At 47.0% G+C, this 18911-nt stretch overlaps 1 protein-coding gene across 50 annotated transcripts in view; it reads left to right on the top strand.

The window, feature by feature from the left end:
- Positions 1-18911, top strand: part of LOC140733858 (calcium/calmodulin-dependent protein kinase type II subunit beta) — a 312164-nt gene that overhangs the window by 212101 nt on the left and 81152 nt on the right. For 22 of the 50 annotated variants that reach the window (XM_073057550.1, XM_073057551.1, XM_073057552.1 and 19 more), the window contains exons 10-14: positions 1113-1235; positions 2185-2268; positions 5224-5266; positions 9911-10009; positions 14822-14859. In XM_073057550.1, coding sequence (XP_072913651.1) covers positions 1113-1235; positions 2185-2268; positions 5224-5266; positions 9911-10009; positions 14822-14859 — 387 coding nt within the window. Of the gene's footprint in view, positions 1-1112; positions 1236-2184; positions 2269-5223; positions 5267-9910; positions 10010-14818; positions 14860-18911 lie in introns of all 50 variants that reach the window. The other 28 variants (XM_073057558.1, XM_073057634.1, XM_073057709.1 and 25 more) reach the window with 3 other exon arrangements.

An 18911-nucleotide genomic window follows, 5' to 3' on the forward strand; every position in this document is an offset into this window, starting at 1 on the left:
AAAGAGTGCGGTCGATGTTTCGGGCCGAGACCCTGAAACGTTGAGTGTGTGTCTTCAGGCTTCTGTACCTCCTCCTTGTAGCAATGAGAAGAGGGCATGGCCTGGGTGATGGGGGACCCCAGTGATGGACGCCACCTTCTGTGGCCACAATCACGGCCACAGTCTGCGCAATAAGCCAAGGACCTCTGGGTCTGCGGTTCAGTCTAAGTTTATAGTCAGATGCGCAAAGACGCGTTTGCACAGGTGCAATAAAAAACTAACCTGCAGCAACATAACTTGTAGCAAAATGTAAGCAGCACTCACCAAAAAAGAATTAAGCATAAATGATACAGAAAAGCAAAGACATTGGAGCTGAGGGGGAAGGCGCCCAGGTTCAGCCCTAGCAATGGTACTCTGTTGCTGGTGGTAGTGGGAAGAGTGCAGCCCACATTGCTGTCTGGCTTGTACCTATGGTTAGTCAGGCCGCTGGTGGAACCCAGACAGCCCTGGAGTTCCTACTGACCGTCCGCAGTGCCTGGTGATTGGTTGTGTCCGAGCATGGCAAGGACATTTCCCTCCTCCACCAGCGTAACAGACGGAAGTCACTGGACGTAGAAGGACTTTCCCTTCACTGGCTTGGTGCTGTTGTTGATCTCAAAGTAGATTCACTTCCTGCGTCAGTCCACTTATTGGAGCAGCCCTTTAAAACTTGCAACATTGAAGAGTACAGTACAGAAACAGGCAATTCGGCCCACAGTGTTGAGCTGAGCCAGCTAAAAAGCAAATCGAAAGCACCCAAACACTATTCCTTCCTACCTACACCGTCCATATCCAGCACCCTCCTTAATCATGCGCTTGTCCAAACATCTCTTGAAAGCCTGTAATCTATTGTGCCAGCAACACAATCCAGACACCCATTACTCTGAGCAAACAAAAACTTAACCCTCACATCCCCCTCCTCTCATCTTCAGTGCACGTTTACAACCCATTTATTTCTAAAGAAAAATAAAGTCAGATATCAGGCACTTGGACTGAGTGATTCAGCCCCTGATCTCCAAATGTTCTGACTCTGGAAGACTTCCATGCACATTTCTTGTAACCTCTCTGCCTTTTTCTCTGTTCCCCTCCCTCAGTTTCCTTCCCCTGAGTGGGACACAGTTACTCCAGAGGCCAAGAATCTCATCAACCAGATGCTGACGATAAATCCTGCCAAGCGAATCACTGCCACTGAAGCCCTGAAGCATCCGTGGGTCTGCGTAAGTTTTCTCCTGCCGCCGGTAGTCTGAGGCACGTTTACTCCTTCTCAGCCAACTACAAGCTCAGAACAAGCCCTTAAAGTGCAAACTTAATTCTGTCCATAATTGTATTATTGAATTAGATTTGTGGGTTTGGTGATTGAGACAGAAAACAGACTACGAGTAAGTAGTAATTATTTGTTTACAGACAATAAAAATTTGACCAAGCATCTATGTTCCCCGAAGTTACACAAGCTACAAAATTAAATATTCGACAAACTTAGTTAAAAGTATGCCTTCCCAAGGGTTCCGTGTGTGAGCCCCAGAGACAAAGGAAAAGGGAAGAAGCTTCCACATGTGCTAGTCTTTGTAACCCGGGTGTCTGAAACTGGACACTGGGTACTGTGGCAAGCAAGCCAACCAATGGGAAGAGCAGCTGCAGTTTCCAAACTGACCAATCATGATGGAACTAGCTTTCGACAAGCAGATAAGCTACGTCCCCACAGGACAATGACGAACGAGAAAGATTGCACACGAGGTTGGAATTAAACAGCTCACAATTATTTCAGTAATAATTGCTTTGAATTTGGTTTCTCCCTTTGTTAGTAAGGCTTGCTCACCGGTTTGCCACACCTGAGGCAGTGAGAACTGTCCCAGTTATAGAAGAGAAGGAGTTGACCCTGAAGAAGATCAAAGTCAAAATCGAGTTTGTAGTCATATGCCCAAGTACATGTATGCACATAGCATTAGCGAGACAACATTCACAAGAAAAACATAAAATATACAAAATTAAACAGGAAAGAACAAAATTAGAATAAAAGAACAAAGAGTCCACTATGGTTCAAAGTGATCAAAGTTTACTGGAGGATTTGGGGGTTAGTTGGCTACACTGAGACCGTGGTGCCAGGTTGAGGTGGGCGAGCTTTTGTCAGAACATCTGGTTGAGATTAAATACTCTGTTCATTTCCAGCAACGATCCACTGTTGCATCTATGATGCATCGCCAAGAGACCGTGGAATGTCTGAAGAAATTCAATGCCAGGCGAAAACTGAAGGTGAGAGTGGTTTTTTTTTTGTTTTGCAGTCAGTGCCAAGAGTTGAGGCCCAGTGTGGAAGCGTGTGGTTGTTGGTGACTGATGAACGAGGGTTTCAGAATCTTTATATTTCTTCTCCTGTCATTGGTGAGGTGCACCCCAGCTTCAGCTGCCATGCATTTATCCACTCATTCACCTCGCTCAGAGTTTCTTCTGAATCAGGTCTGTTATCACTGATTTTATGAAATCTGTTTTGCAAAACATAAAAATTAAACGGTACAAAAAAGGAATAATGAGGCAGTGTTTGTGGACCATTGAGAAATCCGATGGCAGAGGGGAAGAAGCTGTGCCTGAATCAATGAGTTTAAGGCTGTACCTCCTCCCTGATGGTAGTAACAGAAGATGAGGGCAGGTCCTGGATGGTGAGGGTGTTTAATGAAGGGTGCCGCTCTCCTGAGGCAGTGCCTGTTAAAGATTTCCTGTGCCCATGATGGAACTGACTATGTCTGCAGCCCTCTGCAGTCTCTGCACTCCTGTGTATTGGAGTCTCTATGTCAGTGATGCAGCCAGTCGAAATGCTCTTCACCGTCTCATCTGTAGGAATTTCCAAGAATCTTTGGTGACATACCAAATCTCCTCAAACTGCTAATGAGGTGGAGCCACTGGCCTGCCTTATTTGCGATTGCATCCTTCCTATCCTTTGGCTATCACAACAGACCCCTTGCTCTATCTGCTTTGGGATTCCTTGTTATCCGCCCATGTTGTGGGCAAGCAAAGATCAGAGACTTCCTGATAACAAACTCATAGAGTGAAAAGGGATCTGGTGCTCTCCCAGCGTACATGACGAATGACCTCTTCTTGGGCTTCCAGCCGGGTACAGATATCAATTATAACCGACACTTTGATGACAAATTTCGCCATCCCTGATGAAGATGGCAGAGTCTGTCGTCGAAATGTCAGCTACAGTCGATACCTGTACCTGGCTGGAAGCCCGAGAAGAGTTTAAACCCACGGACACTCTCTGAGGCTTGGCTGCCTAGTTCTGAATGTTGCCTCTCCGAATCCTCTCAACCCAGGTTAATGAAGGACTGTGACTATTTGCAATGTAAATGGAACAGAGCAAATGGCAGCCAGTCTCAATTGTAGCCAATTAATTAATATCTCTGTTGACTATTTTCAAACGTTCACAGAAAGTAATCATTTCTGGCCACACGTTCAGCAATGACTCACATTAATGTAGTTCATCTAATAGAATTAAAGTGCAATGGGGTGTAGACACAGGCCCATGCTGACCGTCATTCCTATCTATATTGTCTGCATTAATACCACATCCCTCTGCATGTTGCACATTCAAGTACATGCTCAGATACCTTTAAAATATTGATACTGCTTTTGCCTCCCCCCACCACCTTTGGCAGCTTGTTCCAGATGCCAACTACTCATTGTTGTAATCAGCGATGCACCCTGTCCCACACAACTTGCACGTTGCTGTTTCCTGTCTGGTGTGTTCTGCACTGCACAGAGAGGGGCTTATACCCATGGTCCCCAGAAACAGGAGGAAGCTTGTGACCCACTCTACCACAGCTGACATCACACAATATCATGATCATGAAATAAAGTTAATCTTTTTTTTTTGTCAACCTGAGAGCTCAGATTGAAAGTAGGTTCCTGGTTTATTTTCAAGAAGTCAAGTCAAAAAGGGATTTGCCATTTGGGGTAAATCACAGTATATGCTTTTCTGCAAATGAGAAACTGTTTTACAAATAAAACACTTAATCTGTCTCAACTCACACAGCAGATAAAATTGCATCTCCACCCTGCCCTCTCCTATCTGTTCAAGAGCATTATGAATTGTGTGGCATCAGTTATAGTTATTTTAGAGAAAGTCCTTTGATTTAAAATAGATTCAACCCTCAGTTTTACAACATTGCTGTCCCATGCCATGAGGCTGTAGGTTTGACCCCAAGCTCTTGTTTAGAAAGGGAGGGGAAATAATTTGAGGTATTAAAAGAGTAAGAGACCGGGGTTAACTGTTCTCATTCTGTAGTTGCTGATTCCAATTTGGAACTTAAATCACAGAACAGTACAGCACAGAAACAGGACCTTAGGCCCATAATCTTGTGCTGAAAATCTTTCAGGTTAGACTTGTAAGTTTGGCTTACTTGTAACCTCTCAAGTCGAGGGTTGTGGGTTCAAGCATCCAGTCTTCCACAGAAGCTGCCAGGCCTGCTGAGTTACACCGGCAATTTGTGTGTGCTGCTCGGATTTCCTGTTCCCAATCTGGGCTGACTCTCCGGTGTGGTGTCAGAGTGTACTGCCCTGTCTGACGCCTCATGTTCCAGGTGTGCCATTAAATCAAGAGCTGCCTCTTCTTCCAGGTGGATGTAAAAGCTCCTTTCAATTGTTGGATTAAAAAAAAATTAGATTTATTTGATGCGTGTACCTTGAAACATAAAGCGAAACATGTCGATTTGCGTCAACGACCAACCCAGTCCGGGGTGCGTGCTGGGCCGCCCACAAATGTCGCCACACTTCTGGCGGCAACGTAGCATGCCCACAACTCCCTAACCGTAACCCGTCCGTATGTGGAACGTGGGAGGAAATCAGAGCACCCAGAGGAAACCCACATCGTCACAGTGAGAACTTATGGGCTCCTCACAGATGACGTCAGGAATCAAACCCCAATCGGTGATCATCTGCGCTCTAAAGCAATGCACTAAACTGTTACGCTGAAGTGCTGCCCACTGGGGAGGAGCAGGCTAGGCTTCCCTGGTGTCCTGGCAAACGAACAGCAGTGAAGTGCATGATCTCATGTTGCTATTGTGGGAACTTGCTGTGCACTGTTACGTTTCACACATTGCAAAATTCCTCTTGCTAAGAGCTGTGTCAGTTGTGTATCGGATGGGTTTGCTTTGTGCTCAAACACAACTGTCATGTTATCTGATATTGCTGACACTGTCATTCTCTCCCATACAGGGTGCCATCCTTACAACCATGTTAGCAACACGGAACTTCTCAGGTAGGCTTCCGCTAAAGCAGCTCCTTCTGAAACAGCCAGTAGTCCAAACTTGGCAAGTGAATACAGACTGTCAGAAAGTCTTAGTGTTTATTTCATGGTGCAGAGTTCTGTGGTTAAAAACAAGGAAAAGAGTGTGGTGTGTAGTTTGTGCTTTTGATGAGACAGCTTCTACACGAGGGAAAGATAAGAAGGCAGTTCACATTGTATAACACCCACGAGACGCACTTTGGAAGCAGGAGGTAATGCGTCATGCCAGGTTATTCAAGGGGATATCCCAAAGCACTCCTCACGTGAATCAGTGGTGTCAGCACTGTTGTGGAACAGAAGTTAAATTACCCTGATTAGCAATCTGCAGACTGAGTTTGAAATGGAGGGTGTATGTTTAAACTATTACGGTGTACTGATGGCAGCAGTGGGAATTTAATGATCTGGCTTTGCTCTACTCATGAAAAATGATGATCACAAAACGGCTAGATCGTTGGAGAAACCCGGCTGGTTCATGTCCTGCTGGAGAGGAAGCCTGCTGTTCTTATCCGGTCTGGCCTCTGTGTGACTCCGGGCCATCAGTGGATGACTGCAGAGTGCCCTCTGAGATGGCCTCATCTCGTGGGTAATTCAGGGCAGACAGTGAGTGCTGCCCTGACACTGGGAATGGAATTAGTGTAGTCAACAGCGAGGGGAGATCTGGGAAGGAGCATATGGTTGGAAGCCCAATCAGAAAGATTGGTTTGGAGGAGACCTGTACAGAGAGGGGGTCTGGGAGGGGATTTCACGGGATCTAAGGAAGTGTAAAGTTTGAATTGGGCTGTGGTTGGGGTGAGGGAAGGATTTGGGAGTGGAGCTGTTGAGGTTCAGCCGTTTCATGAACGCAGATATTACTGATCCACACACAGACACGCTGTGTCACACCGTGACCGTTTCTGGAGGGAACGTGGAAGCTTTGCGGAGGACGAGAAAGAGTCTGACTGGAATGATTCCAGGGACGATGGATTCCCCAGTGAATCTGACATTGTTCCCCAGAGTAGAGGACGGGGCTAGAGAGGAACATTTCCCCAGGAGAAGCTGGTTGGTGGTGATGCACTAAAGAGAAAGTGATGGTGTTCAACATGAGGCTAGGATTGGGAACGGGAAATCTGTAGTTGCTTCGTCAGGGGAGTTGGATAAATGCTCGAAGGAAAATAAAAAGCAGGGATATGGGGAAAGAATTGGGAGGGGCAAGTGATATAATGGAACTAATTGGATTGACCAAATTGGTTCGGTTCTATAGGCTGAGTTACAGCATTCTTTGATTCAATTGGACATTCAGGTCTTGGCGCCACCCAACCAGGGCTTGCCGTCATCCCAATACACTGAGTGTTTGGTGCCAAAGTGACTTGTGTGGCTTACAGTTATCCATTTCCTTTCATCTCACTCATTCAGGTTGAACTCCCAACATTGACGTTACTCAAAAGCTCCTCCCCCACGCCCCCTTTCCTTGCCCATATCACTGGAAGCCAATTACTGTGGGTGCTGGGAATCTGAAATAGGTCAGGTAGCAGCTGTGAAGATGTGAGCTGATCCAGCGTTTCACAACTGAGACAGGCTTTATACAAGTGCAGACAAGAAGAATGGAGATGGGGCAGGAGGCATGAAGATGAATTCAGGAGAATCCTCCAGACTGACCTCCTCTTCTCCCACAATAAGGCCATTCCGTAGTTGGAGGACCAACGCCATATATTCTGTCTGGGTATCCTCCAACTTGATAGCATGACCATTGATTTCTTCAACTCCGAGTAACTTTTCTCCCTTCCCTCTTCCCTCTTCCTCATTTCCCCACTCTGGCCCACCCCACCTTACCTCTTCTTCTCACCTCCCTGGTGCCCTTCTGCTTTTCATTTCTTCCATGGTCCACTCTTCTCTCCTGTCAGACTCCCTCTTCTCCAGCCCTTTACCTTTTCCACCTATCACCTCCCAGCTTCTTACTTCATGCCCCTCCCCCACCCACCTGGCTTCACCTGTCGCCCTCCCCAGGTGATACTCCTTTCCCTCCCCTCACCTCCCTTTCCAGCCGCGATGAAGGGTCTCGGGCTGAACATCGACTGTGTATTCATTTCTGTGAATGCTGCCTGACCTGCTGAATTCCTCCAGTATTTTGTGTGCGTGTGTTGCTCTGAATTTTCAGCATCTGCAGAATCTCTTGTGTTAAGAGATTTGTGCAGAACAGTGATTAAAGATTGTGTATCAACTCGTTGGCCCTGAGCAAGTCTAGAATTCCAGTTTGACTTTTGCCCTGTGTTCCTCCTGCCAGTGATTGTCCTAGACTTCACTGTGAATTCTCCAATATTCCCCTTATAGCTGGATTATAGAATCCCTGCCATACATAACCTACTCTACCCTGTGATAACCAGCCGCACTGCTCCCTTCTCCCTATACAACCCCCTCCCTTTGTCCCTGGTTAGATACCCTCACTACACCCCACACTACAGCTCCCTCCTACTACATGCCCTCTCCACTCACCTTGGAGGCGAGGCAGAATACAGTTTCACGGTGTTGAATTCTGATGCTTTTGATCCAAAGTTTCTACAGGAGTTGGGAAAGAGGCACACAACTTTCTGCTTCAGGATGGTTTTGCTAAGCATTCATAGAACACAGGGAACAGGAGAGGAAGCTGGCAGCAGAAGACAAAAAGACTAAGGTGGCACTGCCTTGTGATTAGTTACAAGATAAAGAAAAATCCCATTCAAATTTATTGATAAGAGTTAACCAATTAGGAAGTCATTATTGAAATAATGCAGAACAAAGAAGCTTCCAGAGCTTTCTGGAATTATACTTTATGTAACCACTAGAGGCATATTGAACTTGCAAATACACATAAGAATTACTTAAAATACAAGCAGATAATTAATTGTTAGACTGCAGAGAAAATAACAGTTAAACAGTCAGATTCAACTATAGAAACTTGTTCACCTCATCTGGGACCAGACTGAAGATTCACAATGAGCAGCTATGGAACATACAGCCCCCCCACCCCCACCACTGCTGGCCCGGAGACGGGCCTCTCAACTTCGATCAAGCTGCTGGGATTATCTGCTTGTCCATGTTAATGGCGTGACAGCTTCTGACCTCCTAGTTTTCCAGGGTGGGTTGATGACAGGGCGTCTCCTGTACCCCCTTGGTGCACACGGACAGTGAGAATGAGGAAAGGGGGATGGGAAGGTTAATGACACTGCTGCTTCTGGGCAGAATCTAGCTACAGTTATGAGAGAGTGAAGTTAATAGAATTTGGCAAAGCGTGGAATTAATGAAACTTCTGATGCAGGGAGGGGATGGTCCACGAGTCCTCTTCGGTCCACGCTGTGGTAGAGCATGTATCTGAGTGGTGAACTGGAGCCTCGGTGGAGGTCCTAGTTGTAGCTCCCGTTTCCGGGCAGTCTTCTCTAGGCAGGATATATAGAGCAAGAACGACATTCGCAGCCTGCGTCAGAAATGGGACCCCAACAAATGAGAGAGAACCCCCCCCCCCCCCTTCTGATATGCAACAATGAGGCAGATGCTGGAGAGTTCTCCCAGTCTGGTCACTAGACACTAGACAAGATCACAAGACAAAGGAGCGGAAGTAGGCCATTCGGCCCATCGTGTCTGCTCCGCCACTCCACTAAACTATTTTCCCATCTAGTTCCAATTTCCAGACACTAGAATATTACAGCACAGTATACTCCTTTAAAAAAAAGTACTAAACCCACACTGCCCCGTAACCCTCTTTTTTTTTCATGCATGTGCCTGTCCAAGAGGCTCTTAAATACCCCTAATGTTTTAGCCTCCACCACCATCCCTGGCAAGTCATTCCAGGCACCCACAGCCCTCTATGTAAAAAACTTACCCCTGATATCTCTCCTAAACTTCCCTCCCTTAACTTTGTACATATGCCCTCTGGTGTTTGCTATTGGTGCCCTGGGAAACAGGTACTGACTATCCACCCTATCTATGCCTCTCATAATCTTGTAGACCTCTATCAAGTCCCCTCTCATCCTTCTACGCTCCAAAGAGAAAAGTCCCAGCTCTGCTAACCTTGCCTCATAAAACTTGTTTTCCAATCCAGGCAACATCCTGGTAAATCTCCTCTGCAGTTCAGATGATCAGTGCATCTGGAGTGAGTGAAGCACAGCCAATTTACTTTTATGATCGTAGTATAGGAAGAGTTCTGAAGCAATGCAACTCTTCCCCTTTCTCGATGCATCGCTGCAGATGCAATAGTTTAACCAGAAATGCAGCAGTGTTTTTATTTAGAGGTGGAGCTGGAACAGGCCCTTCCGGGAGCCAGCCAGCAACCCCCAATTTAATCCTAGCTTAATCTCAGGACAATTTACAATGATCAATTAACCTGCTAACCGGTACGTCCTTGGACTGTGGGACGAAACCGGAACACCCGGGAGAACATGCAAACTCCTTACAGGCAGCGCCGGAATTGAACCCTGAACTCCGACGCGGCGCCCTGTCTGGGCAGCGGCGCTCAGCCGCTGGGGCAGACGTGCACGGGGGGGGGGCTCCCGTACAGGCGTGCGGCCCAGGGACGGGGCTGCACCCGGAGCAGAGGCGGCGCGTGGTGGAGCGGCGGTGACCCTGTTTTGCTGACGTGAATTGCTTTCTTTTTATTCCCACCGACAGTGGGCAGGCAGACCACTGCACCAGCTACAATGACCACTGCTGCCAGCGCGACCGTCGGTCTCGTTGAACAAGGTAGACGTGTGCGGGCGGACACTGCAGGTGGAGGGCATGCTGAGAACTAACGCTCTTGCTTCCATACCTTGTGAATGTTCCTTACCCCGTGTCAATGTTGTCTGGGGTTTTCCGTCCTGTCCTAGGTGGCTGGGTAGCTGGGAGAAGGCTTTGGGTGAACATTTAACAGAACTCTGTCTAGGGACATCGTTCTCCAGCTGAACTGGGGCATCAGAGTTCCCTTTGGAACTAATTTCTGGCTGCTTGTGGTACCACAGGAGCTGATGTGGGACTCTGAGTTCAGTCTAAGCATTAATGCCGGACCAGAGGAACACCTCTCAGTCAGCCATGCATCCATGCTGTGGGCCAGTGAGCTGCCATCCTGACACTTTCAGATAGGAGTGGCAAGTGGGAAGCTCCAGTTTATTATGTCCTGGTTTCCATGTATCTGACCTCTCTGTAGACTCAGAGTCTGTCTTGTTGGCTGCAGCCCCGTATGTCTGTCCCAGCTCTGCAGAGGTATGTGATGCTTCATGTGCACTGTTGTTAGTCCTCTCGTCGTGCCGGGTCGAGATCCACTGTGGCCCTTCGTCTTTGGGAAGTGTGTGTGTGTGTGTTGTTCATTGGATGCCCGTTTCAACACCAGTGTATAGAGTGTTGGCTTGTCTTTGCACTTGGTCTCCGAGGAGCTCTACACCAACGTCTTCAATTCTTCCAGGAGACTCTCAGGACAGAGCCTGTATTAACCATTGAGATGAGAAGCCTGCCTGGGCAAACGCACAGCGGTTAAACAGATCCTGCCCCCTAGCCCTTCTCTACTCTGAGCGGGTGAGGTTGGAGTTGGCTCTGGGTGAAGAAAGTGGAGGGTCAACCCGACTCTGCTCGCTGACCACGGTGGGAGCAGGCTGCCTCACTGGCACCCGTTAAGCAAGCTGTGGGAGGTGCACCCGTCGAGCCCCATCTCCTGGAAGAGAGGAGCTTTCACGCAGAGGAGATTGTGGGTGCCAGGGATCGAGTGGCGTGGTGTCACAGTGCAGTCATTCTCATGACCTGCACGCGAACCTCTGCAGAAGATCAAGAAATCTCCTGTTAAAAGAAGTTGGAAATTATTTTGCCGACATCTGTGAGGAGAAGTTCTGAGAATGCAGGATGGACAGAAATTCTCATCCTAAGAGGCAAGACTTACTTAAGCAAGTACCCATTGGCATTATTAACATGGTGTGTTCAGCCGGACACCAGAATTCCCAATTACTACCATCTGCACCACAGATATACCTCCTGTAGGTTACAGCCCTTAGTAACAAGGCACTGAGGCCACTGTAAAATATACAGCCCAGTTTGTGTCACCCTCGGGAAAGGCAGCTAGAGGTGGAAGTTCTAGACTGTCATGGGGGGAGAGGAATGAGGAGACACACGAGGGAAGGGGGGGTTTGGGGAGGAGTGTTTTTTTCCCCCGCCCGACTGTGATCTTGTCGCTTTGGATTGTGAGAGGCTGCCCTTGCACTTTTGAAAAGTGAATGTTGCATGCCGGTAAGAAAGAGCCAAGTCTGCATGCGATCACCAGCTTGCCTGCTCCTGTTTGTCGTTTGTTCTGGGACTTCTCTCTGCCGCAGCGTCGGGGAGAGGTGCATGTGTGGCGGTAAGACCGTGTGAACGCACTCTGCAAGGTCTCTGGCGGGCGAAGCGTTAGATGTCTGATGATTTAACTCGAGTGGCTTAAATGATGTGGGCACGCTGCTGCTGGTTAAGGCTGGAGCTCGGGTGTGGGGCTCTGTTGCGCCGATTGCTGTGAAAGCTGTCTGTCGAAGCTCGGGAGTCACTGTGCTGTTCCGTCTGGGGAGCTGCAAGTGATGTTCCTCGGGGCAATGCATCAAGCAACAGAGCATGCTGTCGGCGCACAGCATTGGAATTGCTTGATAATTTATTCCTTTTATTCACTGGTACCCTCCCCAAGCCAATGCGTGAGGCCAGGGTTCCAGTGATGCAAACCACTTCAGCAACTTAATCCAGTAATCTTGGTTCATTCCTCATTGATTCAATGGGTTCAATCTTCCTCTGTTACTCAGTTTTCCCCTGGGGTATCTCCTCCATCGATCAGTTGGGATCCATCTTTTTTAATTGGGCTGGGATGTCCTCTAAGACTCAATCATCCAGTTGAGATACCCTGTCCCATCCCATCTGGGGATTCTCTTCACTCCTGAACAATCAGACTGGACTATCCTCCCCCAGTCCTTCAGCAATCTTGCTAGGGCACTGTGCTTCCATCGTCTGCATAATTTCTTGAGGATATTCTTGCCCTTCAGCCCACCGACCAGCGTCATCTCCTTCATCCCTCCACAATCCAGACCTCTCCTACTACCTCAATTGTCCAGCTTAGATCGAAGTTCCCCACTCTCCTGCCCCTGCAATAACCCGGTGAGGCTGGGGTCACTCCCACCACCTTCCCCATTGCTTGGGTTAGAGACCATTCCCTCTCCTCATTAAAGGCCTACCAAAAAGTCACGACATGGCCATTAATCAAAACTGGCACTATTCACTCCTCTTTATCCTGGTCACCAGCACATAATCATTGCACCAATTAACTGGCTGGGGTCTCGGACATCACTTTCCAGAATTTGTGTGCCCTGGAGGTATCTCCACTCATGACTTCAGCCAGGGGATGTTTGCCGCAAAGCGGACATTTCACCTGCCCGAGTGTTTTCTGCCCAAGGGACTGGGTTGATGTATTGATCTAACTGTATTTTGAGTGTGATACTTACTGGTGGATAGTTCTAACTACAGGGATATGGAGGTTTGAGTTCCATTAAACACTGAGGAACTAATGAAAACTAGCCACTATCTGATTTAATTTGTCTTTCTCTTTTGATCCTTCTGTCTCTTGACACTACTTCTACTTACTGCAAGGTAAGGAGGGCTTCCACTCAGCCTCTGCCGTCCGTTCTTACAAGCTGTGTTCTCATTCTTCTAACGCTGATTTATTTCGTCTTAACCCCTCTTCCTCTTTTCTCGCTCTGTGACTGGTCAGACCCATTTGTGTCATGTTGTTTGAAGTGAGGGCAATACATTGTTATTGAGTATAAAGCTTTGTACCTTTTGGAAGATTTTTTTTTTGTAGAAAACGAGGCCCAAGTAACAGTCTCCGAAACTCTCCTTCCTTTTGCTGTGCCATGAAAACTGTTATCCTTTCCTCCACAATGGCTGAATCTATGTACAACACTCAGGTTTAAGGTCGGATTTCTGCAAACTCCTGTGGAAATAAAAACAGCTCAACTCGTGATAAAATAATGCCTCAATTTGCGTCTGGTCTTTTAAGGAAAAGCTGAAGGTTTTGGTGCTTTTAAACTTGGGAATTCTGATTTTCTTCAAAGGTTGTGTTTTCATCTATTCCCTTGTCAGTCTGTGAGCAGTGAACAAACTGGAGGAGGCATGAAATACAGTCTCTTTAAATACCCATGCGCAATCTTCAACCAACTGATTCCTCACTTGCTGCCTGTCTGAATGGTGCTCAGGCCCCAAATCCCCACAGAGCGGCCCAGGGCCGCAGGGTGTTAGGAAAGAACGGGAAACATTTCAAGCCAAGCTGAAGTACCACTCTTGAGGGAAGCGGGCGGTGCTAGAAGCGGCCACATCCGCAGGTTCCCAGTTTGTGTTGTAGGTCAGGGTTTGATGATGATTGCATTTTATAATGCTCAGTTCAGCCAGAGGTAGCCATAAAAATAAAGGGATGGGCTTGTAGAGAGGCTTGATTAAGCGCACACTCCATGTCTGAAGAGAATATCTTGCTCTAGATTTCACATGTGACTGTATTCACTGAACCATGTCCATTTTACATCAGTACAGACGGGATGAATTTCTCCCCGATTTGTTTTGACCAAGGGCAATGTCTTAGTCGGACTTTTGGACTCTGTGCTAATGGGATAATTTTCATTCTGAGCTTTCTGCAGGAACACTTCGTGTTGGCGTCACTATTTAGAATTGCAATGTGATGGTTCAGTGCTCGGGCTGCAGATCCATCGCTTTGTGACTGTGCGTTTAAAGTACAGAGCCACTCCGTCACCAGGCAGATGGGAACAGTGTGTGTCACAGCACAGGGCAACCTCCTCCAAGGATGTGGTTCTGACTTACAAAAACTATTCTTGCAAGGCCAGTCAGGGTGCTTATTGCTTGGGGGCAATAAACAGCCTGAGAAACCTTGCAGAAAAATTGCCTGGCTCACAGTAACCTTAGGATTTAGTCTTCAACACAAAGTGATAAGATAGATTATAAGTTTTTAGCAGAAAGTGCTTGACTGTGATTGCAAGAACAAACTGGTCATCTTATGATCTTGTTCCAGCAGTTCGCTGTATTAAGTGCCTCACGGTGCACTTCATCAGAAATTCCAACGCCAGTGTCCCAGTTGGAAAGCTAAACTCTGCCTGGGCAGTTTGACTGTGGTAGATGGGTATAATCATGGAGGTGGGTGGTGGGAGGGGGGGGAGGAAGGAAGCCGTCGGATCTTATGGGTTAACCAAGCATGGCCATAATTCAGTCATCTCAAGGATCTGGGAATTTGGCTCGGACGTTCCTCCTGAGTTACGAGGCGGGTTAGAACTCTCTTGACAACTGGGGCAACCAGGCCCTTTTAGATGGCAGACACACATAACAGCGGGTTTTACCCTGTCCAACACGGGGGAAGCAGGTGAGTAAGCGGTCCTGCCTGAAGAATATCAGAAATGTCGCTGTTCCTTCACTGCTCTTTCTGGGTGTGTGGTGGGTCTGTTCGTACACAAGGTGACGGTTCTATTACACAGTTAGGACATTAGTCCTGAAACTGAGATACAAAAGTAATTTTGTTTCTCTTTCCTCTCCCCAATGCAGCAGCCAAAAGTTTACTAAACAAGAAGGTTGATGGAGTGAAGGTAGGTTTGCGATTATTCTATTTCCTTCCTTCTCTTCACAGTTGGTCAGCCCTTTATTTTTGCTTTAATTAGTAGCTTTAGTTTGCATTTCTGGCTTCTATTACCACCTGCTATCACAGTTGAACAATACAAAAGGGAACAAAATACAAAGGATTGTGATGATGTTTGGATGTTCAAACTGACCGGCATATTGGCAGCTGGTCCAGCTGTAGCCACACAACGTGTGTCTGTGGGTAAAGCATTTCACCTACAAGTAACCCAACTGAGAGTGGATGGGGAGCTGCAAACGTTTAACTCCATACATTTCTGCATTAATTCAGCAGAGATTGTTTTTCTGTTCTCCTCCCAAACCCCTCCTCCACACCCCCCCACTTCACCCAACAATACATTGAACGTCTCCTTCACACCACGTCATGCATCCAACACTGAGGTGGTGCATTTGATCTGATTGATGACCAAGCATGCTTGAGGAATAATCAGAGATATTGTGCGAGGTCGGGATGCGGGGACAGTTCGAACAAGTTGTACATGGTTGCGTCAAGCTAGGCAGTGGGCAATTAAAACCACTGGCATGTAATCAAGGTTGGAGGTTTTCTTTCCATGACTGTGACCTTGGAAGTGTGGACTGTTTGATGTTGACTGTTTAGTGAGAGCCAATTAACCTTGTCTTAATGTTACAAGGCACTGGGATCGGCTGTCTTCCCTGTACTAACAGTCGTCCTAGAATTGGGGTTGGACCTTGAACGATGACTAGGCCTCAGCGCAAGCCCGTGTCTGTCCTAACGGTGGAGAGGTTGACACAGTGAGATCCTTGCTCCTTGAAATGTTCAGCTGCCAACACCAAATGGTGCTGAACGGGTGTCAATGGGGACAACCTGTTCCTGCTTCTGTTGTTGAGTCAGAGCCCTTGCCTGTGAAGCTCCATGACCTGCCTCTGTTGGTGCAAAGAACATAAGAAATGGGAGCAGGAGTTGGCAGCACGGCCCCTCAAACCTGCTTCACTGCTCAATGAGAGTCTTAGCATCATCCTCCAGTCCTGAATCCAAACTCCTTAGTTACTGTAGTGTCCTGAAATCTGTTGTCCTCTGCTTCAAATAGGCCTTTAAGCTCTCTGTGGTAAACAATTCACCACTCTCCAATTGAAGAAGTTTTGCCTCATTTCCTTTTGATGTGGCTTGACCCTTAAGACTGTGACTCCTAGATCTCGACTCATTATCTGAGGGAGCACCCTCGTCACATCCACCCTACCGTGCCCTCTAGGAATCTTCATTGTTTTAGGGAGATCACTTCTACAGGGAAAGAGAATGGAGGCTTGGCCCGTGCACGGAACAGACCCAGAGTACGACAGAGCAAAGATATGAGAGCAATAACTGTTCAGGCAGTTAACAGACATGGGTTGTCGCACTTGACAATACAACTGCATTGATGCAGTTTAATGGCAGGACACTTTAATGGCAGTTAATTAGTCTGTAGCTTGCTGACATCACTCTGAAGGGCTTGGTTCAGTTAGGAAGAAAAATTACTGATTGTAACCAGAGAGGGGTTTCAGCTTTTTTTAATTGCCTAACTTTTCCAATAGAGAATACCTCTGCCACTTTTATGGACAGTTGGATATATATACTGACTCCCATTGGTCGGTTACTTGTTAGCACATTATTACTAGCCTGGCATACTCTGAGAATTGGTCACGCTCAGTGCTTTCACTATTTCCCCCATGTCTCTTAAACTTAGCTTGTACTCTATTGATGCCTGTTGCTTTTGCAGCCCCCTCTGGACTCGAGGCCAGGTGGAAACTCTGGAGAGTACAGACAGACAAACTGAGCGGCCAACTCACAAAAGTGTTTGGGGTTTTATTGAGACCTTTTCAAGAGTGGGTGAGGTGCTGGTGGGGTTAAATAAGTCAGAAAAACATTGTTTGTTCAAGGGGTTTGTGTCTCATTACTTAACAAGCATTTGCACTAAAGGGAAGAGGCCGCAGGGTTCCAATTCCCACAACCAATTTATGCTAAGCAGTAAAATTGGTAACTTCCAGCCAAAAACAATATACTGCGCTGTGAACCAGTGGGAATCGTAATCAGAATCCAAAACAGCTTTAATATCACTGGCATATACCGTGAAGTTTGTTGTTTTGCAGCAGCAGTACATTATAATACATAAAAATACAGTTTACGTATATAAAATTAAATAAGTTGTGCAAAAAGAGAGGGAAAAAAAAAGAAAAAAATCAGTGAGGTAGTGTACATGGGTTTGTTGTCCGTTCAGAAATCTGATAGTGCATGCCTTGACAACAAGGGGTTGTGAATTACTCATCCAGACACAGGCAGGTAACTTGTCTCTCTGGATTGGACAGCCCAGACTTGTGCTCCTGAATGAAGGATGGTACTAGCAGGAACAGGAAACGCTGGAGCCTCTCAGTCAAACGTGGCGTAGCGGGCAAACTGCAGAGAGGAAAAGGGAGTGAGGTTTTATGAGGACCCTGTTTACGGCACAGACTGCAGTTTTTATTCACCAGAATAATGGTTGTATCTGAGTTAATTGCGCAGGTACTGGCAGAGGAGAGAACTGATCATCAATGTCCATCTGGACCTCGTGGTTGGCAGCCAAGAAAGTTTGGATGCTTGGAAAAACAGGCAAACCTTAATAGTGGCCCTTAACTTTACTCAGTTTTCAAGGTCTCTAGTTATTCCATGTTGCCATTCTGCTGGGACAAAGGATCTATTTGACTGAGGCCAGATGGAAGCTCCAGAGCGTGCAGGCAGACAAACGAACAGCCAACTTACAAAAGTGTATTTTATTGAGACCTTTTTCAAGAGTGGCTGAGGTGCTAGTGGGGTTAAATCAGTGAGGAAAAGTAGACCGTTTAAGGGATTTTATTTGCAGGGATCATTATTTGCAGTCACATTAGACGAGTGCACTGATCACACTCCTGGGAAAGGTGTTTAAGCGCCCACTTGCTTTTTATTCACTGTCAATGTGCGTGCATACTTCTGTGAGGCTGTCACTTGCTGCCCGTCCCTCAATGACCTTAACAAGGTGATAGTGGCGATGAGCTGTTTTCACGGGTGAAGGGTTTCCTGCGCTGTAGCTGGGGTGGCGCTTCCAGCGATGCAGACAATACCGTGCAAAAGTCTTCGGTGCACGTATAGAGCTGGGGCGCCTATGACTTCTGGACGGTACTGTATTTGTCAATGTAGAGCGGAGAGTGAGTTTGTAAATCTGGGGGGAGCAAAGGAGGTTGGGAACGGCGAGGGTGAAGCACCGTGGGAGGGGTGTGGGACAGGTGGCAGAGAAGGAGTGGCAGGGGCGGGGGGTGACGCGGGTACAGACACACCCAGCCCTGAGACATCAGGCAAGGTCGTTTGATACCAAACAATTGGTTTATGGATCATTACAGAATGTCTCTCTGGTGATGCCCGCTCCCACCCCTCTCTGTTCCCCTTCTCCCAACTATGATTCCGCTCTCCCTGCCCCCTTCCTATTGTCAGTCCATAATAGAGACCCATATCAGAATCGGGTTTATCATCTCTCACTTAGGTCATGATTTTTTTTTTACGTCTGCAGTGTAATACATAAAATTACTCCAGTCCTGTGCAAAAGTCTTAGGCTCCCTAGCTATATAAATGTGCCTAAAATTTTTGCACAGTACTGTAGCTCCCTTTTGAGATAGCAGTTGACAATGTTAGACTTCGCATGCATTTCCTTGTCCTTAAGACGTGTTAGAGGGGCAATCAAGTTCTGCTCAGTTGTTACAAGAGTTCAGCCTCAAGTATTTGCAGTAAGCGGGGCTTTTAAAAATATACATGGTGTCCAGGTGAATTTTGTATGATTTGAAGTTCCACAAACTTAACTATTCAGGTAGTAAAAACAATCACCATTGTACGATCTGGTTTCTTCCCAATAGTCTAGACTGCATTTTGTAAGAGCAGGATAACATCATTAAAACAAGGATATTGTTGCATATATCCTCCAGTCTATGTGTAGCGTCTGTTACTATGTGAGTACAGGGCCTTAATTTGATATTCCAAAGAGAGAGGGAGCGGGGATAAGTTTAT

This window comes from Hemitrygon akajei, chromosome 1 (genome assembly GCF_048418815.1).
Source record: "Hemitrygon akajei chromosome 1, sHemAka1.3, whole genome shotgun sequence".
Classification (NCBI taxonomy): domain Eukaryota; kingdom Metazoa; phylum Chordata; class Chondrichthyes; order Myliobatiformes; family Dasyatidae; genus Hemitrygon; species Hemitrygon akajei.